Source organism: Arachis hypogaea, chromosome 12, assembly GCF_003086295.3.
Source record: "Arachis hypogaea cultivar Tifrunner chromosome 12, arahy.Tifrunner.gnm2.J5K5, whole genome shotgun sequence".
Lineage (NCBI taxonomy): Eukaryota > Viridiplantae > Streptophyta > Magnoliopsida > Fabales > Fabaceae > Arachis > Arachis hypogaea.
The window spans coordinates 115,966,334-115,992,387 of record NC_092047.1 but is presented as its reverse complement, the minus strand read 5'-3'; the positions used below and the strand labels follow the sequence as shown (position 1 = coordinate 115,992,387).

General features: G+C 34.4%; 4 protein-coding genes across 4 annotated transcripts; 1 reads left to right on the top strand and 3 right to left on the bottom strand.

The window, feature by feature from the left end:
• Positions 1-5,704: 5,704 nt before the first annotated feature.
• Positions 5,705-10,699, bottom strand: LOC112728547 (magnesium/proton exchanger). Its single transcript, XM_025778730.3, has 9 exons — positions 10,385-10,699; positions 9,528-9,998; positions 8,522-8,697; positions 7,838-7,956; positions 7,548-7,705; positions 7,271-7,401; positions 6,606-6,822; positions 6,358-6,487; positions 5,705-6,171 (listed from the first exon to the last, which is right to left on the bottom strand). Exons 2-9 carry the CDS (start codon positions 9,886-9,888, stop codon positions 5,874-5,876), a joined length of 1,590 nt encoding a protein of 529 aa, XP_025634515.1. The 5' UTR covers positions 9,889-9,998; positions 10,385-10,699; the 3' UTR covers positions 5,705-5,873.
• Positions 10,700-19,240: 8,541 nt separating this feature from the next.
• Positions 19,241-21,725, bottom strand: LOC112728546 (pentatricopeptide repeat-containing protein At3g62890-like). Its single transcript, XM_025778729.2, has one exon. It carries the CDS (start codon positions 21,494-21,496, stop codon positions 19,784-19,786), a length of 1,713 nt encoding a protein of 570 aa, XP_025634514.1. The 5' UTR covers positions 21,497-21,725; the 3' UTR covers positions 19,241-19,783.
• A 134-nt stretch (positions 21,726-21,859) lies between these two features.
• On the bottom strand, positions 21,860-25,021 carry LOC112728551 (large ribosomal subunit protein eL22z). The gene is made up of 2 exons (XM_025778734.2): positions 23,229-25,021; positions 21,860-22,194 (listed from the first exon to the last, which is right to left on the bottom strand). The coding sequence occupies exons 1-2, from the start codon at positions 23,459-23,461 to the stop codon at positions 22,050-22,052; spliced, it is 378 nt and encodes a 125-aa protein (XP_025634519.1). The 5' UTR covers positions 23,462-25,021; the 3' UTR covers positions 21,860-22,049.
• Positions 23,574-25,590, top strand: LOC112728550 (outer envelope pore protein 16-4, chloroplastic). Its single transcript, XM_025778733.3, has 6 exons — positions 23,574-23,827; positions 23,919-23,970; positions 24,061-24,092; positions 24,185-24,218; positions 24,333-24,400; positions 25,021-25,590. Exons 1-6 carry the CDS (start codon positions 23,756-23,758, stop codon positions 25,153-25,155), a joined length of 393 nt encoding a protein of 130 aa, XP_025634518.1. The 5' UTR covers positions 23,574-23,755; the 3' UTR covers positions 25,156-25,590.
• Positions 25,591-26,054: the final 464 nt, after the last annotated feature.

Genomic DNA, 26,054 nt, shown 5'->3' with positions numbered 1-26,054 from the left:
GGCAAATACCTTATTCATCAGCCTCTGATATGTGGCCCCTGCATTTTTCAATCCAAATGGCATGACCACGTAGCAAAAGTTAGCTCTGGGCGTGATGAATGATGTTTTTTCCTGGTCTGGTTTATACATCGGGATTTGGTTATACCCTGAGTAGGCGTCCATGAACGACAAGTATTGATACCCCGAGCTAGAGTCTACTAGGGTGTCAATGCTTGGTAGTGGATAAGGGTCCTTGGGACATGCCTTATTTAAGTCGGTATAGTCGACGCACATTCTCCATTTACCATTTTGTTTTTTGACTAGCACCACATTGGCTAGCCATGTTGGATATTCAACTTCTCTGATAAAACCGGCTTCTAGGAGCGCTTGTACTTGCTCATCTACTATTAGAGCTCGCTTTGGGCCAAGCTTGCGTCTTCGTTGTTGTACAGGTCGAGATCCCGAGTAGACCGAGAGCTTGTGGGACATGAGTTCTGGATCTATCCCAGGCATGTCGGAGGCCTTCCAGGCGAAGAGATCGGAATTATCTCTTATGAGCTTAATCAATTCTTGTCTTAGGGTTTCCCCCAGGTTGGTTCCTATGTGAGTGTTTTTTCCTTCCTCTTCTCCGACCTGAATCTCCTCGGTTTTTCCTCCGGGTCGTGGTCACAGCTCTTCTTTAATCCTTGCTCCACCGAGCTCTATTGTGTGAACTTCTTTGCCTTTTCCCCTCAGGTTTAGGCTTTCATTGTAGCATTTCCTTGCCAGCTTCTGATCTCCCCTCACCGTTGCTATCCCCGCTGAGGTCGGGAATTTCATGCAGAGGTGGGGTGTCGATACCACCGCTCCGAGTCGATTAAGGGTAGCTCTGCCGATTAAAGCATTATAGGCCGACCCCACGTCGATGACTATGAAGTCTATACTCAGAGTCTTTGATTTCTCCCCCTTTCCAAAGGTGGTGTGGAGGGGCAAAAATCCTAGTGGCTTTATTGGCGTGTCGCCTAATCCGTACAAGGTGTCGGGGTAGGCTCTTAACTCTTTCTCATCTAAACCTAGTTTGTCGAAAGCTGGCTTAAAGAGGATGTCCGCTGAGCTTCCTTGGTCTACTAGTGTTCTGTGTAGATGGGCATTTGCCAAGATCATGGTAATTACCACTGGGTCGTCGTGCCCAGGGATTATTCCTCACCCATCTTCCTTTGTGAATGAAATGGTTGGAAGGTCAGAGGATCCCTCTCCGACCTGGTAAACTCTCTTGAGATGTCTTTTACGAGAGGATTTTGTGAGTCCCCCTCCCGCAAACCCTCCTGAGATTATATGGATATGTCTCTCCGGAGTTTGTGGTGGTGGGTCTCTTCTATCCATATCATCTCGCTTTCTTTTTCCATGACTGTCCGACCTTTCTATGAGATATCTGTCAAGCCGACCTTCTCTGGCCAGTTTTTCTATCACATTTTTAAGGTCGTAACAGTCGTTTGTGGAGTGCCCATATATCTTATGGTACTCACAGTAATCACCGCGGCTCCCTCCTCTTTTATTTTTAATGGGCCTGGGAGGAGGCAGCCTTTCGGTATTGCAAATTTCTCTGTATACATCCACTACAGGAACTTTCAGTGGAGTATAAGAGTGATATTTTCTTGGCCTATCGAGGCCGAGTTCTTCCTTCTTCTTAGCTTCCCTCTCCCTCTCTTTCGTTGAGGGAGGGTGACCGGGTCGCAAACTCGGGTCTCTTAGCCTAGCGTTTTCTTCCATATTGATGTACTTTTCAGCTCTTTCCTGTACATCACTTAAAGAGGCGGGGTGTCTTTTTGATATGGACTGTGAGAAGGGACCTTCTCTAAGACCATTGACTAGCCCCATGATGACTGCTTCGGTAGGCAGGTCTTGAATCTCCAAACATGCTTTGTTGAACCTTTCCATATATGCCCGTAAGGACTCCCCGACCTCCTGTTTTATTCCCAGGAGACTTGGTGCATGTTTTACTTTGTCTTTCTGGATGGAGAACCTCATCAAGAACTTTCTTGAGAGGTCTTCAAAACTGGTAATTGACCTCGGAGGGAGGCTGTCGAACCACTTCATCGCTGCTTTTGACAAGGTTGTCGGAAAAGCTTTGCATCGCGTAGCATCAGAAGTGTCAGCCAGATACATCCGACTTTTAAAGTTTCTCAGATGATGCTTTGGATCAGTGGTTCCGTCGTAAAGGTCCATATCGGGGCTTCTAAAGTTTCTCGGAACTTTTGCCCTCATTATGTCCTCGCTAAAAGGATCTTTCTCTCCTAAGGGAGAATCTTCTCTACCGTCGTGGGAGTTCTGACCTTTGAGGGAGGATTCTAACTTTAAGAGTTTTCTTTCTAACTCTTTTCGTCGCTCCATCTCCTCTTTTAGGTTCTTTTCGGTTTCTTTTTGTCGTTCCCGTTCCTGTTCTAGCTGCTCGAGGCGACTGTGGACTAATCCCATGAGCTCAATTGCGTGGGATGATCCTTCTTTTTCTGATTCGCGCCCCTCCGAGGAGTTTACCTTCGGGTTTTTGATTCCGGAGGTGCCTTCCCTGTGTTGATCATTGGCTTCCTGGTGAAGGGTCTGGTCTGCCTCATTGTTTCCAGTGTTCAGATTCTCTTGTTCAGAATCTGTCTCCACATGACCCTCTTCAGGGGATCTATCCGCCATCACTGGTTGATCTCTCGGGTCCCCGGCAACGGCGCCAATGTTACGATGGGTAACCGGAGATTAATGGGCTGGATGGCGTTGGTTGGCCCAAACGTATGAAGGAGGTGGCTTTCGAGTGGATATGTTATTCGGCGTTCCTCCGTCCGACTTGTATGTGTGAAAGAATGGGGGGTGGTACCTGCAAAGACACTCCGATGCCTAAGTTAGCAAGAGTGTGAGCAGGTTAGAGAGTATTGGAACTTAGGGATACCTGAATGGTGTCAGCGTATTTATAGTGGTGAACCAATAACCACCGCTGAAGTAGTGCCACCTTTTTAGGTGGATAACCATTCCCATATCTTAGGGAGGTTAAGATATGGCTCCATGAAGTGGTTAGAGAGTTTCTAGGGGTAGTTACTCATTCGAATGAGTGTTATCCGCCAGCTAACCCTCGTATCTGACTTCTTTGGAGCAGGTCGTGTTCAGTACCGACTTCTTGGGATGAAGGCTGGTACTGGGTGAGGGCCAACCCTTTGGGTTGGGCCTATTTGCTTGGATCCTGGACCTTTATTATTGGGCCAGGGTATGAACAGGTATATATCGAGAATCTCTATCTTAAAAATAATTTATTAAAGAATATTTTGATAGACAAAATTTTATGACAAAAAAAATAAAATTTTTATTAAAGGGTATTTTTATAAAAATAATTTTTTTTAAAAAATGGATAAATTTAATACTAATTAATACAAAAAATTTAAAATAAATTAAAGATAAAGTTTTATGGAGAGTGAAATTTTCTCAAAAATAAAAGATAAAAGAATATGAAAAATTAAATTTTTATTTGATGTTAAAATAATATATATTGATATCGAAAAATTAATAGTAAAATATAAAAATAATTGTTAACGAAAATTTTGGTAAAATCACAATTTAATAATTAAAAAATTATTGAAGGGTATCTTAGAAAAATAATTTAATTATTAAATTTTTATAAAAGTATTTTGGTAAAAATACAATTTAATCAATAAAAAATAATTTATTAAAAGATATTTTGATAAGCAAAATTTAATGACAGAAATATAAAATTTTTACTAAAGGGTATTTTTGTAAAAACAATTTATTTTTTCTTGAAAAATGGATAAAGTTAATACTAATATTAGTTAATACAAAAAATTTAAAATTGATTAAAGAGGAGGTTTTAAAAAATTATAAGGGAAGAGAATGTATATTTTACAAATAGAAAGGAGGAAAATATTATTTTAGTATCTCTTAGAGGAGAAGAGTGAAATTTTTTCAAAAATAAAAAATAAAAAAATATGAAAAATTAAGATTTAAAAAAAAAATCCTATAATATTATAAAAATATAGGTTATTATAAACTAAGGAAATAAAAGTATTATGAGAATTCTATAGCATAATGCAAAGATAGAAGATTATGCTACTTAAGAAAAAAAATTCTTATGTGACAACAAAGAGTGAAATCAAATGATGTCTAAGAATGATTATAAAACTATTGTGTGCTCTCTTTAATAAATTATAATAAATAATAAAAAAGTTTAACTAAAGTTTATTCATATGATTTTATATAATTATTTTTTATTTGGACATAGTTAATTTTGTGTATTTTTTTATTTTTTTTAGTTATATTTAAATATTATAGTATAACGATAAAATTATTAGATAAAATACAAGTATAAATATTATTAATGTTTTGATCATTAAAAATGATATTTAATTTTATAATTTTATTTTTTATCAATCATGACAACATATATTTTTAAGGATATTATTACAATTAAATGATATATAAAAATGTAAATTGTTGAAAAAAAAAAGAAGTGATATATAGTCGATAAAGACAATATATAACTCATAAAATTAATGAATACAATCACATAATAACCTAATACATATGTTTAACAAATTTAAAAAAATAAAAATAAAAACTATGGTTATCAACAACTATAGTCATCAATCAAATTCCAGTTTCAATTGTGCAAAAATTAATAAGAATGGACACGAAAAAGGAGAAATGGAAAGATGTATGAGATTAGGAAAAAGATCCTCTAAAGTAACAATGTTAGTAAAGTGGTAAAGTAATGCTTTAATCACCTTTGAATTTGTAACATTTATTATCTGTGAGCCCCACTAACTTAATCTAATGGTGATTAATGATGTACTTTTTTCTCTAAAGTGAGAATACAACTTTAGAGGAGCCTGATCCATGAGATTATATGGGAGGAGATAAAAAAAAATGTGTGAAGTGAATATTGATTTATATAGTAAATATAAGAATGAGAGATAACTATGAAAGGAGAAGAGAAGGAATTAGATTTTAATCAAACTTATACCTATTAAAAAGAATTAACATTAACATTGAGAGCAATAGTATAACCTACATAAAAATAAAATATAAGAAAATATGAAAAATTAAGGTTAAAAAGGAATCCTATATCATTATATAAAGATAGGTTATTATAAAGAGATACGAATACAATAAGAATTCCATGAGACCATGACTAATATAAAAATAAAAGATTGTGCTCAAATGATGTGAAATAGTTACTTAATCCTAAGTGGCATCATGGTAGAAAGTTAGACAATGCATCTAGAGACCTTTTTTTTATATATTTTATATAAATGACTAATTTAATAATGTTTAGTTATTACCTTTGTATTAAAATATTTTATGTAAGTTTTCACCTTAATTTTTAGATTTGTTTGATTTATTTTGATTTGATCAAATGAATATAAAAATGGATCAAATTTTTTTGTTTTAGAATATATTTTTTCAATTTTTTTATTTAACCCACACACTGTCTTTGCTTCTCTTCTTTTAATATTTCTATATTTTGTCTTTTCAAACATGTACTATATAAAGCATAAACTCAACATAAAATTATATAAGCCTTTTTTTTCCTTGTTAATAAAATGCACTAGTTTAATTTTTAAATACTAACACGATTATATATCTTTCTCTTCTTTGACATCTTTTACTCTGATAGAAGTATAGAACCAATTCCGAAGTCTCTATTTAAGGCCATTGTTATATGTCTGATTCTCATCACTAAATTGACATATAATTGATGATAAACCTGGAAGATAGTATTTGTTTTCAGATATTGATACTGAGTCTGAGAGATTAGGAATAATCATAGAAGTGAATAATCATACAAATGAAATATAATGCACCAAATTATATTACTATAAACCTATTACCTATACAATGAGCTAAAGTGGACAAGAATAATTCTAAATGAACCCAGAAACTTTGAGTGAAGATAGTACAACAAAAATAATCCACAGAAACATGAAGTACACACAAGTAATCCATGCCCAGATCCTTGGTCCTCCTAGCTCCGCGCCAAAAATTAAACGCCGTAAAACCAAAACTGATATACACCCAACAGAAGTAGAGAAGAAAACAAGCAAGGAAAAGCTTAGCCCCCCTGCATCTTGGATCCGAAGAGGTTCTCTATATGCTATGAAGTTGTATAAGGTATCAATAAGCCATGGAACACCAATGCCAACATATATGTTCACCGAATTACTGCCGAAAGAATTAACAATTGATTTAGTTTGATTTCATTTTGATGACATTATGAAATCATACGATTGCAACGAAAGCATGTGGCGTTAATGATGACATGTAATAATGTTAAGGTTAAACCATGATGTAATGATGACATGTAACAATGTCCCTAAGCTAGAATTAGATGCATATAGAGATCAAGACCTGCAAGTGATGTTTGCAATTGCTGAGTCTGCAGTTATTTGACGTTCTGCAGCAATCTTGCTTGCCACTAAATCGGGCCACGAGGTTCCGCTGGCCAGTGCTGTAAACGCTATGACATAAGCATTTATTCCTATAACAGAATAGAAGAGAAGAAATTAAGTGATATATATTCATAGCTGATAGCCTGAAAGGAAATTTGGACCAACAATTAAATGTAATGGGAGATGATTACAAATGAGAAGTCAAACCTGTGACACAACTTATAAGATCTGTGATCCTAGTAACAATGTAAGCTATTCCACTGATGAAAAGCAAAGAGCAAATGAAGGAGATCCATCCATGAGCTATATGGCATGGAGGAACAAAAGCAAACAGAAACCTCCATGGTATAAGCAGTGATTGCCATAATATTCTACCCATGCGGAGATAGGAATTCTTCAATTTTTTTGTCTCCAGGCTCTCCAACTGTTGAAGAAATTACTATTATCTGTCAGTCAGTTACTCTTTATAATCCCAGATAAATATATCTATTGGGAAAAAAATAAGAAGAGCCCAATTGCTAAATATTGGAACAATGCAAAGTTAGTGAAATCCTAAAACTCTGCAGTTTATAACATAATAACATTAATATAATATATAGCAAACATAAAAATATTTGAAACTTTGTAAAAATACAGAGTAAAGCTTATACTTAACAATGTGAAACAAAGTGTGTTACTAGAGAAAATACATATTTTATCTGAAACAGCCCATATCCGTAAAACCATAACAATTTCCTGATTAACTTAATCGTAGTTAGTTGCAGTATTACTATCATGAATCTATGATACAATGTCATAAAATGGCTTAGTTGTGGCTGTTATTCTTTTTCTTTAACCTATGCTATAAGCATTTGCAACAAAAAATTTACTACCGTCAGTGCATCCACAAATTGCTGCCTCCAAATTTTAAGCAAATGCACATCCTCTGTCATCATTTCCTTAGCTTTATCAGAAATTTGAGCAACATTATCATCTATTTGATGTACTCTTTCATATTTTTGGTCTGCAGATTTGAAAATTTATTATGCAAGATTATTCTGACGTTTCGGAATGTTTCTCATGCTAAGCAGAAAATTTTAAGAGGAGAAAATAATATGTTAGAAAAGGCAAACAAAGTAAAATTTCACTATATTAAGACAGCACAAATACCGGTGGGATTTACTGAATGAATGGAGAAAATATCAACAGTCTCCCCATATTCTTCACTCATGGGACTTGTCTCAGAAAAGTCCATTTTGTCGAGGCTTTCTTGTATAAAATAAGGAGATTCTTCTGGCACCCATTCCTCAGGCCTCTCATCTCGTTCACTTCATATATAGAACGAGATATCAGACTAGAGGATCATGATCAGAATAAATGCTTTGATTATGACCAATATACTCAAGAGGAAGATGAAAAATTAATCTTCTTAGTGAATTTTAACAAAAAGAAGCACATACATAGGTAGAGAAATATATGGCCATCGCTTGTCTTGAGCATAAGCATGGGTCAACAGTAATCCATACTGCAGTACTGTCAACAAGGCCTCCCATAGAGTCACCACATCTGGAGTCCACACCTACATTCAGCTCTATCATGAATATTACTCAACAAAAGAACTATAAAGAATTTAACAAGCAAAGTGATGACACAGATAAGAAAGATCCTGTACTATAATCAACTTTGAAATACATTTAAGTGTTGAACTTATAGAGCCCTAAGCATGACATATGGTTGTCCAAACTTGCTGATTGAAGCACAAGGTTGAAATACATTTAAGTGTTGAACTTATAGAGCCCTAAGCATGACGTATGGTTGTCCAAACTTGCTGATTGAAGCACAAGGTTTCAGTGCCAAATTAAAATTTACATATGCATTTTTAGACATTTTCCATGAAGCATAGAGCCTCATCAATTGTTATTGAAGCTTGAAAGAGAGAAGAAGTCTGGAAAGTTTTCTCATTCTATCATTCACTAAATTTCATATGTTAAAAACATCCACAGAGTCGACCGTCTTATTGCATGGAATGAAGGCTCAAATAATAATATTTCTTACACTTCCTAGAACAAGTCAATAAAAATAACTGAAGAAGGAAGCAAGCAGCATAAATTACGATGTTTTGAAGAGAAATGTTGGAATATTACCTTCAAAATAATGTATAACCAAATATAAGCCCAAAATGACCAAAACAACTCCACCAACCATACTCCTATGTCAGCAATCTTTTTCAGCTCCCCTGCTTTTGGAACTACTACACAGACAGCATGGATAGGGAAAAGGTCAAAAGCTGCAGAACCAACAAGTGTTCCGGGCCCCAAACCTGAAAATTTTCAGCATGTTTGTAAACATTACAATTTTACATCAGTTTAAAGCCCATCAGAAAGAAAATTAAGATTAGAATATAACCAATACTAATATTGATCAAATACAATCCCAAATGGAACTGCATGTACTGAACTCGCTCTACATAACATCAGCTATTTGCACTTTCCAGTATGAAGGAAATAATACGCATAATCTCATTAATCAGCACAACTAATTTGTCGCACAAATCAATGATGGAAATACCAGTGTGGAAAAAAATAGTAATATATTTAACTTGAAAGCATATCTCAATTTAAATTTGTGCAAGCAAATATGTGGTTTTTTTATTAATAAATTGCGATGTAACAATATTCAACAATTTTAGACAATTTAAGGCTATTAACAACTACCAATAAAGAACTGGAGTCAGCAAGCTTTTAAATAGTTTATACTAACAAAAAAATGAACATGTAAAATAACAAAAAGTGAATAGCCTAGTCTATTAATACTTGTTTACTAATTTAAAGGACAAGTGAAAAATGGTAATACTTCAAAATATAACATCTCAGCCTCTCTTCTTTTCATTTAATTCTATGCTGCCACTCTTCCATTACACAAGCTCATCAAAGAAATATTATTTAGTGCATTAGCAATACTTTTTTTTTGGATGTAAAACGGGGTCAAAGGTCAGTGCATTAACAATACTACCAACAGCTAACATATGATATATAACTCCAGCATTTCAAATCTACCAATACCTGACTAGGAAATTCAAGAAACACATCTAACTTGAATCTAGTATTCTGTCATAGGAAAGGTATAAGACATATGCACAGAAACACAAACCTCCAGCATACAAGTTCCCGACATTCCGTATAGCATCAATGGTGGCTAATGATATCTGAGGAAAGCTAGTTCCGAAGGCTAATAGGCTAATATCCGCAATGGTGTAATTCCAAACTTTCTCATGTCTAACTACTTCAGTCTGAGTAACAGGATCTATCTCCACAACTTTCCTTGTGTGCTTCACCACATTTTCCATGGACTTGAAGAAACGAGCTGTTATAGCTGATAATCCAAGGAAACAATATGCAAGACCAAGAAAATACAGAAAAGTTCTGAAATTGTCACCAAGAGCAGCCTCTCCACTGAAAATTAAGTAGCTTTCACATTTCTCATGCCCCATTACACTGAAGAGCCCAACCATTCTTTCTTCAGACCCCTGTTTTGGCCTAAATGTCAAACAGGATCTTCTCAATCACTCCAAAGTTCACTTCAACAGTGTTAAGATAAAGTTTTTTTCTTCCTTCCTTTCAGCTGCATCAAATCAACATAAACGGGATCTATATAAGATCAAGAAAAACAACACTGACACAACCTTATAGAACAATAAACCAATTCATTATAAAATCAACTAATTACCAATCAAGACAATTAAACAAACACAACACGTGCAAAATACACTATACACACAACACAAGATCCCTTCTGAGCTGAAGCAACAAGCAAAGCATGAATCTTGAACAGTTTCAAGTTAATTCAGCATCATAGATTTTGGATTCAGAAAAATTAAATTCTATGTTACCTGTATTATCAAATGAATCAAATTCCAATATTACTCACAGAATGGGTATTGAAGAACCAAACTAATTTTGAAAAAAAAAAAAACAGTAAAAGGCGCAAGCTGTGCATTTTGATCATACCGATGACTTTAACACCGGCGAAGGAAGAACTCGCCGGAGTGGAATACCGGGGAGTTTTCCCGGCGTTAATGGAACGGTGATGCTATTATTCTTCCTATTATATATTGTGTCCAAGTAAAATGGAGCTGAATTTTAAACACTACCCAACACAAACACAGGGAAAAAGAAAAGAGAAGAAATTGGATTTGGAAGCGAACAAGTGGATACACAAAATCTGATTTTGCATGACGATATATATAAACATGGATCACGTGGCGTTAAGAGTTCCACTAAGCATAAATTATAATGTTTGGTAACCAAAAATTAGCCAAAAACAACCGTAACTTGTCTTATTTAGTATTTATTAATTATTACGACAATTAATGAATGTTAAATAAGGCAAGTTCTATCTATTTTTTTTTTTGTCTCTTTAACATTATCCAAATTATAATAAAAAGTTGAAAACTTAGGTTAAATTATTTTCGAGGTGTTTTTTTTTTTTTCATACTAAATATAGGTGACTCAAACTCACGACTTCTTGAGTGAATATGTGGAGATTATGTTATTTAAACTATAGTTCATTGGCATTGTTTTCGAGATTGTTAGTTAAAAATGATTAGATAATTTAATATGTTGGTTAAATTGTTATTTAATTTTTTAATTATTAATTTTATATGAAAATAATTATATGTGAGTTTTTATCTTAAAATAATTATGTCAATTAAAATAAATATAATTATATATTTAAAAAATGATAAGCTACTTATTTTGTTAAACTAACTAAATTTTTTAATAATATTGAATTAATTTATATCACTCTAATATTTCAAGAAATGATAGGTTGCTTATAAATAAATAAATAAATAAATAAATAAGCGTTCACTCATAGTTATGGTTAACATTGTCATCACTCTAAGAAATTTCATTCTTTTGAAATATGTTAAGATATGTGCTTATTTATATCCAAATTTTGTAATAGTATAGATTTCTAGAAAAATAAAAATATTACAAACATTTTGTGATAGTTCTTCAAAGAAAATAAAATTGTGATTGATTTAAAAATTATAGAAGAAAAAAAATAATAGGAAATTTTAATGTTGTTGTTCTTCAGAAGTATATTTAATAACTTTTTCTTTAGAATTGTGTAAGTTTATTGCAAAATTTTTATGATACTTAGTTTGATATTTTTTTTCTTTTAAAACTTTATAAATCTTAATAATTTTTTTTTAAAGAAATCTCCTTATCGTGTAACTCTAAAAAATATTCATAGGCCATTTCTAACATATTATATATCGACCACCAAAACTCAAAAATAGAAATGGATCAAGTGGTTATTGACATCTTGAAAACGAAACAATTATTGCATAAGTTAAATTGATATTGGCAAGTATTAATGTATGAATATTACTGGTACTCCCAATCAGAATCTGAAAAATTACGGAGGGATAAGTCACAAACAGACTCAAAAAGTAATCCTTTTTCAGGAGCTCCTTTCAAATATTTCAACACATGTAAAGCTGTTTTGAAGTGCTCATTTGTAGAACAATCTAAAAATTGACTTAACTTGCTAACAGCAAAGCTTATGTCAGGTCTGGTATTAGTGAGGTATATCAACCTTCCAACGAGTCTTCTATATAGTTTAGCATCATCCAACAATGTTCCTGATGACTTTGAGAGATGAATTGAATAATTCATAGGTGTGCTGGCTGGTTTTGAATCTAATAATCCATACTCGTTTAGGAGATCAAGAGTTTACTTCTTTTAATACAAAGCTATTCCCCTTTTGCTCCTTGCAACTTCCATGCCCAATAAAAATTTTAGTTCGCCTAAATCTTTGATTTTGAACAAAGTGTCGAATTTCATCTTCACATGTTGGATCTCTTCTATGTCATCTACCGCTAGAACTAAATCATCCACATAAACAAAAATAGAAGTGAAACATGTTGGAGAAGATTTGGTGAAAAGAGAATGATCTGCCTTTGATTGTGAGTAACCTGAAGCAATCAAGACAGAGCATAACTTGGAGTTTCACTGGCGACTTGCTTGCTTAAGACCATATAAGGATCGTTCCAACTTACAAACCATTCCTGGCTGTGCATTTAAACCAAGGGGCAACTTCATATAGACTTCTTCAGGTAGATCACCATGAAGAAAAGCAGTGGTCACATCTAATTGATGAATAAACCAGTTCTTACTGGCTGCAATTGCTAAGAGTACACGAAGGGTAGTCATTTTGATTACAGGACTAAAAGTATCAAAATAGTCATACCCTTGTGTTTGAGTAAAGCCCTTGACCACAAGCCTTGCTTTGTGTCTCTTTATAGTACCATTAGAGTTATACTTGGTTTTAAAAACCCATTTACATCCGATTGCATGCTTCCCTTTCGGTAGAGTAGTAAGTTTTTAGGTCTTTCTTTCCTCCAATGCTTGAAGCTCAGCTTTGATTGCTTTCTGCCAACAATCACTCAGAATAGCCTGCTCATAGTTTCTTGGCTCTAGATTTGTGGAAATTGTAATGGAAAGTATTTTGTGTGATTGTGACAGGGAATTGTAATTCAAATAATTGGAAAGAGGACACCTTTTTGTGATTGATGATTGGATCATGCTATTAGAGACAGTGATTTGCATACATTCATAATCATCAAGGTATCTTGGCTTGTGTCTTTCTCTAAGAGATCTTCTTAGTGAAGGAGGTGGATTAATATGAGTGGGTTGGGAATTAGATGGATTTTCATCATATGATGGTGTAGTACATGATGCTGGTGCTGCTGGTAAACTCAAAGACATGGGTAAGGTTGGCTGTGGTTGAACATCAATAGTGCTGGAAGGAGTATTTGGCAATGTATGTTGAATGGGATATAAATTTAAGGTATGGGAAGATAATGTGCTACTATCAAAGACATCTATAGGATCATGATTATGTAATGTAGGTTTAGTGTCTTGATTAGAATTGGAAACATATTCAAATTGATGAGAAACTTGATTATCCTTATATGGAAAGAAATTTTCATTAAAAGTTACATTTCTAGATATGAAAAATTGTTTGTTATTTATGTTCATCAAAAGATATCCTTTTGTTCCTGTTTTAAAGCCAAGAAAAATGCATTTTCTTCCTCTTTTATCCAATTTCTTTCTATTTGCAACTAAAGTTGAAGCAAATGCAAGACATCCAAAGATTTTGAAGTGTTGAATGTTTGGCATTTTACCAAAAAAAATTTGATAAGGATTTTTATTATTAATAGATGAACTAGGCACTCTATTGAGAATATGTACAGCATGAGATGCAGTATGTCTCCAAAAAATTTTAGGAAGATGAACCTTAAAAATGAGTGCTCTAGCAATATTTAAAATATCTTGGTGCTTTCGTTTTACAACTTCATTTTGTTGAGGTGTCTCAACACATGAAGTCTGATGAACTATTCCCTGTTTTTCATAAAAAGAATTCATGATGAATTCAGCTCCATTATCAGTTCTGGTATTTTTTATTTTTGTTTGAAATTGAGTTTCAATTAGTTGCACAAATTGTTGAATAAAAAAAGAAGTTTCACTTTTATTTTTCATAAAAAATAGCCAAGTGAACCTGGTTTTATCTTCTACTATTGTTAAAAAATATTTATGACCAGCAAAAGATGGAGTAGAAATTGGTCCCCAAATATCCATGTGCACTAAATCAAATAAATTGACAGATTTTGTTTGACTCAAATGAAAAGGCAATCTTCTTTGTTTTGCATAATGACATGGTTCACAAGGTTCATCTTTTAGGTAGCGTTTGTTTTCGGAGACAGGACACAGAGACATGGACAGTACATATTTAGAATGTGTTTGGAAGCAGAGACATGGACACGGAACACATTGTCTCCGGGACAGTTTTTTATATTTTTGTGTCCACTCTTCTACGAAGGACAATGATGGACACGAGATTTAGAAGAGTGGACACGGACTCTTTTATAAATTTTGTTTTCCTTTTTGTCCATAGATATTTTTTATTATTCCACTATTATCCCTTCTTATTTTTCCTATAATTAGTCTTGAAACTTTTGAAAGATAAATATTATTAAAGGTAAAATTGATCTTTTTAAAATGCTAAAAAATAATTTATAAGTTGTAATTGATTTTATATAATTTAAAAAAAATCAGTTTTTAGATAAAAAAAATTGGTTTTCTAAATAAAAATAAATTTTTATGTGCAAAAACTTTTTTTTTTCATGTAAAAATAGATTTTTTTTAAAACTGATTTTTTATTTAAAATTAATTTGGCTTATTAACCTAAACAAAATTTTTTATTAATCAAACTCAGATCTATTTTTTTATTAATCTTAACCATATGTATTCCTACATATTAATAATAAATTTAAAAATAAAATAAATATATTTATAATTTTTATTTTAATATAAATACTATTATATATTTTTTTATTAAAATTTTTTGTCTCTTCAAATATTTTTTCAAGTTTCGTCTGTACTCCTACGTACTCTCATTCTCTATTATATTACTTTGTACTTGATGTAGAAAATTTGGAATCATATGGTTATTTTAGTCATTTTATATAATATTTTAGTCTTGTCCATATGTATCCAAACATAATACTGGACATTACATTAGTGTCTTGTACATCGTATCCAAACACAATACACAAACAATAATTTTTAGTGTCTCCGTCCTATTGTCTCTGTCTCAGTGTCGTGTTCTGTCCTGTCTTTGAAAACAAACGCAGCCTTAATAGACATACAATAAAAGGATAACTCTTTTTCATTTCTTGTAATGTATCAATTGAGACATGTCCTAACCTACAATGCCAAGTTTCATGATTTATAGTGTATGTGACAGCAGCAACACTAACTAAATTGCTGGTGTTGACTAGTTCTCTATTCTTTGCTCCTAAGTTGACATAAGTTGCATCTGTATTAAAGATATACAAGCCACCTCTTTGTCTAGCATGACCAATCATCTTCAAGAAAAGGTTGTCCTGTATCTCACAGTGTGTATTGTTAAATAAAAATTGACAAGGTAAAAAATCAATTGCTTCAGACACAGATATGAGATTAAAATTGAAAGAGGGCACATATAACACATTTGTAAGGTAAAAATCACGGGTTAAAATTATAGTTCCACTAATTGTTGCTGTGGTCTCAGTTCCATTTGGACATTTGATTAACACAAGATTTATTGTGTGATGAGAGTGAAAAGCATCAAGAGAAAAAGTAACATGCGCAGTGGCACCAGTGTCAATTATCCAGTCATGTATGTGCAAAGGAATATGAGAAACTGATAAAATATAGTGTATACCTGCTGAAGGAGCTATCACTGTGTTTATGGCTTGTGTTTGAAGAGAACTATGAGCAGGATCACCTTTATGTTGTTGGAATAGAGAAATCAATGCTTGTTTTTTATCTTCGGAAAACAAGTTGTCTAGACTTTTACTATTCTCCTCTTGAGTTGAACGCACATCAGTTACGTTGCCATCTCCACATGTTTTCTCAGCAACAATCATATTGTTCACATTTGCTACTCCAAATTTCTTTTGCAAATGAGGAGGAAATCCATACTTATGATAGCAAGTCTCTATAGTGTGTCCAACCTTTCCGCAATAAGAACAACTTCTCATCATTCCTCTTCCACTACTAACTCTGCCTCGGCCACCTCAATTTGTGATACCAGAATTTGCATTCGAGATCATACCAAATCCTCTGTTGTTTTCATTACCAGTTCCTCCAATATTGACAACATTAACTAGTATCCTTTCTTCACTTTGATCTGAGTTGCTTAATTGTCTTTCTTGTTGCAAAAGTAAAGAATAGATGGAATTTACACTGGGCAGTGGCACCATCAACATAATCTGTGATTTCACTGTTGTATACTGCTCATTTAACCTTCTCAAAATTCTAACAGCATGTTCTTAGTCTCTATATTCTCTGATGATCTTTCAGTCCACATGAGCATGATGCTCCACAGGCACAGGATAGAATTAGTTTGAACTCATCAAGTTCTTCCCAAATTCCCTTAAGTTTAGTGAAATATGCAGTGATGGATAGATCTCCCTGCTTCATCGCAAACATCTCTTCTTGAAGATCAGCTATCCGAAATAAATCACCTTCATAGAATCTGTACTTGAGATCGTTCCAGAGTTCCGAGGCCACGTTACACCAAAGAACGCTATGAAGAATCTCTGTGCTTAGAGAAGAATGCAACCACGATAGTACAAATGTGTTGCACCTGTCCCAAGCTTCATAGGTTGAGTTAGTTTTTTCAGGTTTCAGAATGCTTCCATCAATGAATCCCAACTTGTTCTTCGATTTGATGGATAGCCAAACCGATCTCGCCTATGAGTGATAATTTCGAGTTGTAAGAGGAGTTTGAGTTAGTGATAAACCTGGGCTTTCATTTGGATGGAGGTAGAAGGGACTTGTTTGGTCTTGAATCGGGTTCAATGTTGATCTTTCTGCTTGCGTTTGAAGGCTGGCAAGTTGATTCATCAATCTGGTGAGATTTTGTAAATCACTCACTGAAAATGTTTGCGGTTGCAAATTTTTTGGATTATCTACTCCAACTTCTCGATCTGCCATGGATGTTGCAGAAGGAAGAGGTAAAGTTTACAATCCTTGCTTTACAATATTTGCAGCTCTTCCACGCTCACCGCACCATGATAAAATTCGTTCAGAACTGCAGATTTCTTAGTGAAAAGTAAGCTAAAGAAGAGAGAAATGTGTCTTTTGTATTAGTGAAAAATTACATGATTACAGAGATAAAAGATACAGTTATATATAGCCAAAAAGAAAGAAAAAATAAAAAATAAAAATTATACTAGCTATCTCTTCATATTCCATTATACAGTTGTGATCAACTAATATCACAAAATACCCAATAAAACCAATAAAAGAGAGAGTACCTTGGGAGTACCAGTAATATTCATACATTAATATTATTATTACAAACTGGTAAGGTTGCTTCCAAGAAAAATAACCAATATCCGGCTCAGAGGTTAAGTACGGCTTTCCTTCAGAAATCTGCGAAAACGTGTCTTTAGGGTCTACGAATTCTTTGTATTTCAAGTTACAAGATCCTATGAATTTAGATACCGGGACTTGGTCTTTCAAATAATCTTTACTATCATCCTTCTTAAAAAAAATTTTATCACCTAGGCCATGTTTATCTTTAACATGCTTTCTGATGGTAGGAGAAGTAACACTGTGAGGCTCTATGAGAGAAGTATGACGAATCGTTCCGTCCTTCTCTAAGTAACCCAGCACAAATTGGCTGTCGCCGATATTAGCAAAATGCAGAATATTCCGGAACAGGACTACGGCTAAGCAGCTAGATCCTGTACGTACTCCATCAAGAGAACAACTTGCTGATGTCCTTACAAAGGCATTTTCATTAGGTCTTTTTGAAGAGTTATGTAGTAAATTTGGAATGTATAATTTGTACACTCCTAGCTTAAGGGAGGCTATTAATGTATGAATATTACTGGTACTCCTAAGGTACTCTCTCTTTTATTGGGTTTTATTGGGTATTATGTGACATTAGTTGATCACAGCTGTATAATAGAATATGAAGAGATAGTTAATATAATTTTATTTTTTATTTTTTATTTTTTATTTTTTCTTTCTTTTTGACTATATATAACTGTATCTTTTATCTCTGTAATTAAGTAATTTTTCACTAATACAAAAGATACATTTTTCTCTTCTTTAGCTTGCTTTTCACTAAGAAATCTGCAACTCTGAACGAATTTTATCAGTAAGAAAAATAAATGAACTTTATTTGGGGCAACATGTCTAGTTGGGAAACGACGTTTTCAGCCATTTCAAGTGTCTTCCAACTTGAAGCTCAATAATAAACAAATATCTTAATTAAACCATTTTGTAATGTTTTACAACTGTTGTATACACACTTAATCACACAATATAGTCACAATCTAAGGTTTTAAGTAACTCTTAACACGTTCCTTTAGATATTTTGGGCATTGTAAATAATTTAATTAGGTGTGCCGGCACACACACAAGTGGTAAGTGGTAACTGAAAGCAACAATTGATTTTTTAATTACCCCATTAGATCATTATATTGATCAATAATATATTTTTTTAAAAGCAAATTAATTGTTATAAACGGAGAAATTACATATCATTATTGTATTATTATATCAAAACTTTTTTGTAGAGGAAATATATACAAATTAATTTCAAATAAAAAATTTTAAAATTTGACTCCTCTAAAATAAAAATGTTTATAAAATAAAAAAGAAGGAAGAAACAGAGACATATTCAACTAAAAAAATTTTCCAAAATTAAATAGTATCTTGCACAAAAAGGGTGCTTCATGATATTGAGTATATTGCCAAAAAGGTAGTTTTGGCATGGATGAAGGACGATAAAGTTAGAATGAGAAAATGGGAAGCTCACAAATTAATTTTTAAATCCAAACCTAAAAAGGAAAATTTTCATTGAAGGGTAAAGATATAAAAAGTACGTCTAAATGTCTAATCAGTACTTTTCTCTATTAAATTATAAGGACAATGAAAGTAAATTGTAATCCAAGATAAATCTACCTTTTATGTTGAAATGTTATTATAATCATTTGTTACACGGACTATACTTTCATTATTCCACAGTACAATTACCATCTTCCCTTATTTTGTCTCATGTAAAACCATAAGCAAGTTAATAATGCAATATGCATGTACACTATATATATATATATATATATATACTGTTAATTGAGCCAAGTTTAGATGATAAAGTTAGAATGAGACAATAGGAAGCTCACAAATTAGTTTTTAAATCCAAACCTAATAAGAAAACATTTCATTGAAGGGTAAAGACATAAAAAGTACATCCAATCAGTTCTTTTCTCTATTAAATCATAAGGACAATGAAAGTAAACTGTAATCCAAGATAAATATACTCTTTTTTCGTTGAAATGTTATTATAATCATTTGTTACAACAGTACAATTACCATCTTCCCTTATTTTGTCTCATGTAAAACCATAAGCAAGTTGATAATGCATGTACACTAATGATAAAAAAAAATATCACTGTAGTTGTTAATTGAGCCAAGGTTAGTAGCTTCTTCCAGCTTCTAGTTTTAACCCCTCTTAAGCCTTCCTTCTCATGAAAAATGCAGAAACTTCATTACTTTACTTGGACATCTATCTCATATCCTTCTTTAAGGTCTAAGGGACTTTAATAGTGTCCAAATCTCATGTAAGAATCAGAGACTCACTGAGTAATCCAATTGGATGATTATGGACATCACTCCTTCCAATTCTCTTCCAATCAATTAATCACTCAACTTAAACCCTAAATATTACCATGTCATGACTTGATTTGAGAACTCTAACTAAAAACGAAATGATTGACCAAACTTTTCTTCATTGTTTTGAGATTTTAACGTGGAAAACAGCCGAGTTCTCTATTGTACTTACCAATAGTCTTTGCAAGAACACGCCCCATTCTTAAAATGGTGAAAACGGTTGCAATCTCTAACAATTATCTCCCTGTTAAATTCCCTAGACATCATCTTGATTGCAACATGACAATCCTTACAAATCCTCAAGTTCTTCACAATCCTTATTGTGGTGCCTGGCCTTGTCTTGAGGAAGCAATAAGCAATTGCAAGTTTTTCGCTGTGAAGAGATAACGCAGACTCTTTTCCTTCCTCATCCAAATCAAGCAACACCTCACTTGTGTCACCAACATAACCTTGCCTCTTCAGCCTCTTCATAATCTCATCAAGCATCCTATATATATCTTGTGTTTCTAGATGAGAATCGTCTCCCACGAAAAACTCATGAAGAACGCCGTCGATCTCCACCAAACTACATCCTGGAACTTTCTTGATTCCCCTAGCCTCCATAAGCTCTCTCAAATGCCTCACTTCCCTCCACCTTCCAAGCTTTGCATACACATTAGAAAGAAGCACATAGGCACCACTATTTGAAGGATCCAACTCAAGAAGCTTCTTTATCGATACCTCACACGTTTCAATGTCTCCATGCATCCTAGCCCCACTAAGCAGAGCACCCCATATCATCACATCAGGCTCCATAGGCATCGATTTCACCACATTCCAAGCATCATCGATGCGCCCTGCTCTTCCGTACAAATCCACCATGCATCCATAATGTTGGATCAATGGTCTAACACTATACTCAGTCACCATCCTCTTGAAAAACTCATCCCCTTCCCTAACCAACCCACCATGCACACAAGCACAAAGAACACCCACAAATGTCACAGCATTAGGACTCACCCCATCATCAACCATCCTCCCAAACATCTCAAGGCATTCCTCTGTTCGCCCATGCATCGCAAAAGCGCAGATCATTGCACTCCAAGCCATCACATCCTTCTCATCATGCCCAATCTCATCAAACACGCATCTCGCCCTCTCAACATCCCCACACTTCCCATACATATCAATCAAAGCTGTCCCCAACACAACATCGATCCTCATTCCACACCTACCAATATAAGCATGAACCCACTTCCCATGTTGAAGTGCACCCAGTTTTGCACAAGCAGACAGCACCGCAGAGAAAGTGAACTCATTCGGCTTGATTTCACTACCTGCTCCACTACCTTCCAACGCAAGCAAATTGCGAAACAAACCGAGCGCAGCCGCGTGCTCACCACACTTAACATAGCCATTGATCATGCAGCTATAGGACAACACATTCTTGTCAGTCATCTGATCAAACATCCTCCGAGCAATATCTACCATACCACCCTTGCAATACGCATGAATTACAGCGGTATAAGAGGGGGCATCCGGTAGAGTAATTTCATCAAACACTTGGCGTGCAGAGTTGAGGCATCCACAGGAAGAGTACATGGCAATGAGGGAGGTTTGGGTAAATGGATGAGTGTGGAGGCCGAAAAGGAAGGTGTGGGCGTGAAGAGAGTGCGCAAGGGGGAGGTGGGTGAGGGAAGGGAGGAGGAAAGGGAAAGTGTGGAGGTCTGGGACGATGGCATGGCGGCGCATGCGGAGGTAGATGGAGAGTGGTGGTTGGAGGGTAGTTGAGCGGATGAGGTTGTTCCACACGAAGGATTCAAGGGTGGGGTGGCGTAGGTTAAGAGTTGGGTGAGTCCATGGTATCAATATTGTTGCTTTCTTCGTTATGAAACCTCTCATAGGTGCGTGGTGCTGCTTAGTTAGGGGGCAGAGAACTAATTCATCCCATAAATAATTCTCTTAATTTCTCTTCATGATATAAGACATTGATTATACAGTATATTTCTTCTCTGGTTTAGTATGCTTCATTGTGATTTGAACACACTGCTAAAATTTTGATGTGATTCTACTGCAATAAATTAGTTAGAAAACTAGATTGAAATTAGCTTATTTAGCATAAATGTTCAGGGACCTCATCATCTTAATTTCTCAAACATCAGATATGTACTTGTCTTTTTGCTTACTTTTCTCAAGTCAGATTAATTTGGATGTTCAAAATTATATTTCTCGTGAATTGGTGATGTTAAGGATGCGAGTACTAAATTTTCATGATAACCTCTCAAAAAATTACTATCAAGCTTTCATTGGGACAAAAAGTTGATTCGAAAATAAATTCAGGAATTCTGAAGCAACCAGTCACAAAGTTAACCAAAAAACACAACAGATAGATTTAGATAGACTCCACAATAAATACGCCTAATGGATAATGTCTTGTGACAGAAAACTAGATTGTTCACTCTTCCTCTTCACCCTCATTCTCGGCAATGTTGAAGTATCTCAACTCATACACATTCCTGTCCTTGTTGGAGGAGATCACACGAAGCCAATCCCTCACATTGTGCTTTTTCAAGTACTTCTTAGTCAAGTATTTCAGGTATCTGCAAAATGAGATTAACAACAAAGGAAAAAATAATTAAGCAGGGAAAATTAAAAAGCAAGATGACATTGAAGACTTATACCGACAGAAAATTATTAAGATGCAAATACATTGATAATGTTAATGGAATGAATACTGAACTATTAGAACAGTTTATCACTTCTCAATCAGAACATCGTATAGTTCATGAAATAAAACATTGAAAGATTAACATTCACACAGATCATAACTATGACAAAAGAAAGGATGAAACTGTTAATTATGTATAAAGCACTGAGCATCATAATAAAGTATGCTATCGCCAAGCATTGAGAATAATACCATCCTCATTACAATTGAAGCTTGATGAGATGAAAATCCCTTCATTTTGCAGAAAAGCTACATATAAATACATGACAACTTGGGGAACAAACATAACGGGGTCGCAACTTAAACCAAGGGGCAGAGAACACTGTCTAATAGTCAACGGTTATGGTCCTAAAAGACTTAAGGGTACAGCTAAATGAAGCATACTCCAATGTGATCACCTCATTACTTTTACATCATTTACGAGATCAGACACCCCAAAGCTACTTAAGAAACTCATGATTTTGTAGAATGCCAAAAGCATACTCAAGAAGCTTTAGCTAATTAGGGTCTGTTTCGATAAGCTTTATTTTTTTAGTTTTATGTTTTCCCCTTTCATCAAAGCTTCCATAAAACCAACAAGCAAAAACCCAATACAAATTCGAAGCATATTCTAACTTTCTTCCAAGAACAAAATCAGAAGGATAAAAATGTCATTTATAATTTCAGTACAATACTCTGTGTAAATTACCTAATTCATTCACCCTAAATCTGACCTAAGCCTATGATTCTCTGTGAATCTCAGCAAACAGAACCACAAGTTTGTTAACATATAGTTTAAGGGAAAAAAATATATTTATCGTTACAATAAACTCATTAGCATAAAAGAAATGAATCAAAATCGCAGCATAACTAAATAAAAATAAGCACAATCGACTAAAATAATAATTAAAAAAAGGAAACAGGTACCGCTTGGAGAAGCTGGAATCGGAGGTGACGGTGATCTTGGACTTGTCCCTTGTAACGGTGACGGAATCGCCGAGAGCACCGGCTTTGCCTCCGACCTTGATCCTCTCTTGAAGGAACTTCTCGAGCGATGCGATGTCCATGATCTTATCCTCAACGGGCTTCGCGCAATCGATCACGAAGCTCGCTCCCTTCTTCTTCCCCTTCGCTCCACCAGCTCCTGCTCCGCGGCTCATTTTCTCTCTCTTCTCACTCTCTCTCCGAAGCACAAGGTAGTAGCTTGTGTTGCTGCTGACAAGAGAGGCTTCCTTTCTCCCAATATAAGCTAGGGTTTTTGTTTTCGTATCCAGCTAGGGTTTCGTTTTGGTGTTCCGAAACGCAGACAGTTGTTGCCGTTTTACTTCGCCACTCTAGTTCGTTATGTTTGGGCCTGAGCCCAATTAGAGGCCCATTTAAACACCAAAAAATAATGGTTACAGTTTCTTACTGTCTTTTTTTATTTGACTCCGATTTAGTCAATAGCTGAGTCCATGGAAGACGACATATACGGCGTCGTTCCGTGCTCTTCACTCGCCGTTGAGTCTATCCTTCGCGTTGGGACGGTAACCTTCGTTTTACTCCACCTCTCTTCTTCTTCTTCTTCTTCTTCTTCTTCTTTGTTGTTTATATCAGAAATTGTGAATTGTCGTTCAGGCAGGTGCAATCTGGGGAATGTGTATTGGTCCCTACGATGCTAATCAGCAAAGTAATGTGAACATCTAAAACCCTAATTTCAATTCTGATTCGGAATCGTCAACTTGTAGTATTCAATTTTCTTCCTTTTTTTTTGGTGCAGGTCTTAGCGGCATTAACAAAGCTTCTTATGTGGTAATGTGGAAAAAGAAAAGTTTTTTTTTTTTCCTTTTATGTGTGAATTATGGTGCTGATGGGTTGATTTTATTGGGGGTGCTATTTTACAGATAAAATCAGTTGGCAAGTATGGGTTTCGATGTGGTAATTGAGATTGGTTATTATTGAGCTAAGAAAAAAGAAACGTGGTAAATGTGTTTGAGTTGTGTGTTCATGTTTTTTAGCACTGATTAAGGTTCCTTGATTTTGGGGTTTTAGGAGTTATAGCTGGAGTATTCAGCATCACTAGGTGTGGAGTTCAGAGGTACAGGAAGAAGAATGATTGGGTAAGTGTAGGATGAGAGGAAGGTCCACCCATATTGATGGTTGTTTTTATTTTATTTAATTTATAAATCAATGTATTGGATGCACTAAGGAATGGAGGGTAGTAGGTTTCCCTATTCTATAATGAACCAACTATTAATTCAGATTAACATGTATCTAGTATCCATTCCTGTACCAGTTGCATATATGTTTAAGTATCAATTTCAGTATAGTGTCAATAGACACACCATTGCATACTGATTTTTGTGCAAATTTATCTGTGTTAGTTGCATTGCTTAATGGATCTATTTGTAAGTTCACTTCTGTTGACTGCTTTTATGCCTCCCTTCTATGCTCTTCTGATTTTTTTTTTTTGGGTGATCTTTTTATATTCTGACAATGCAGTACATGTGATCAGTGATTCAAACAAACCTACTTAATGTGAAAGTCTGCTGTGCTAGTATCAAAGATGTTTAGAATCGTGTTTGTTTGTGACAGCATCAAACATGTTTGTTGGAAGAATCGATATAGGGTGTGGTCGTGTGTACTTTACATGGTTGCATACCCAGGCACTTAGCACTCTGAACAAGATCACATGAATAAAGTTCATTGCGTTTATGAAAATTTCTTTTGAATTGTACAGGTAAATGGCTTGATTGCTGGTGCTGTGGCTGGTGCAGCCGTTTCTGTCGGGACACGAAGCTATACACAGGCTATTGGTATGGCGAGTTTAGTCTCAGCTATCTGTGCTGCAGCTGACCATGCTAGATCATCTTAAGATACAATTGTTAGATGTGGAGACAGAAAATTAGATGCAGTAAACCTTCATTTCTAAGGTAATGCAGAGAGTCTACCAGAGCATGAAAGGGTCTCAAATGGATGAATGGATCTCCTCTTACGATTATTCTGCAAGATATTTTCTTGTCTGTTTCTTGGTTTGATTAGTTTTATTGGGGATTGGTACAAAACCCTTCTTCCGGGAGTGAACATTTATATTTGGAGTACATTTTCCCTTTGGATTGTGACAGGGAAATATGTACTTATTCTTGAGAGATTTTCATAGTTGTATTACTGTTTACTTAGTTGTTTGTGTTGAGGGAAAAAAAGTTATCAGTTTTTTGTTTATTTTGTTAAGCAGAGAGATAAGTTTAACAGAAATTATATTTACTGAAAGTTGCCAATGTTAATACTAAATATTAAAGTTAGTTTGCAATATTTGAAAATTATTTGTTACGAAAGAGAGAAAAGAACAATAAAATTTTTAACAATGAAAGTGGTACTATTCCAAAATGCATATGAATTGTATAAATAGCCACAAAAATGTTAGTTCTTATATAGTTCCAAATTTTGATATACAAGGACAAAAAAATTGTGTTCTGGAATATGTATTTATCTTTACAGCTTTCTATATTTTGTGGCTATATTTTATCTTAATTACTAAACATAATTTTTTTTATCAAATAAATCTCTCAGTTAATTGGATAAAGAAAGTTCAACACTTGTTGAGAGAGATGCCAAACACTATGACGACAATGTTGGGGTGCAATTGCGTCATATCCACAAATTTATTTGTTGGAAATTGGGATTCAGATTTGGCCTTTTTTTTTTAAATAAAGAAAAGAAAACTCCACCACCTCATTCTTCTACGGATAGACACAAACACACACAATTATGAAT

What these genes read in the sequence shown, in the direction of transcription:
- LOC112728547 (XM_025778730.3), bottom strand. Translation starts at nt 9,888, where the DNA reads ATGGTTGGGCTCTTCAGTGTAATGGGGCATGAGAAATGTGAAAGCTAC. An exon ending in CGGGAACTTGTATGCTGGAG is followed by an intron (nt 8,698 to 9,527) that starts GTTTGTGTTTCT and finishes GAAAATTTTCAG; the next exon opens with GTTTGGGGCCCGGAACACTT. An exon ending in GGTTATACATTATTTTGAAG is followed by an intron (nt 7,957 to 8,521) that starts GTAATATTCCAA and finishes AGCTGAATGTAG; the next exon opens with GTGTGGACTCCAGATGTGGT.
- LOC112728546 (XM_025778729.2), bottom strand. Translation starts at nt 21,496, where the DNA reads ATGAGAGGTTTCATAACGAAGAAAGCAACAATATTGATACCATGGACT.
- LOC112728551 (XM_025778734.2), bottom strand. Translation starts at nt 23,461, where the DNA reads ATGAGCCGCGGAGCAGGAGCTGGTGGAGCGAAGGGGAAGAAGAAGGGA. An exon ending in GATTCCAGCTTCTCCAAGCG is followed by an intron (nt 22,195 to 23,228) that starts GTACCTGTTTCC and finishes CTCATTTTGCAG; the next exon opens with ATACCTGAAATACTTGACTA.
- LOC112728550 (XM_025778733.3), top strand. Translation starts at nt 23,756, where the DNA reads ATGGAAGACGACATATACGGCGTCGTTCCGTGCTCTTCACTCGCCGTT. An exon ending in CTACGATGCTAATCAGCAAA is followed by an intron (nt 23,971 to 24,060) that starts GTAATGTGAACA and finishes TTTTTGGTGCAG; the next exon opens with GTCTTAGCGGCATTAACAAA. An exon ending in TTAACAAAGCTTCTTATGTG is followed by an intron (nt 24,093 to 24,184) that starts GTAATGTGGAAA and finishes GCTATTTTACAG; the next exon opens with ATAAAATCAGTTGGCAAGTA.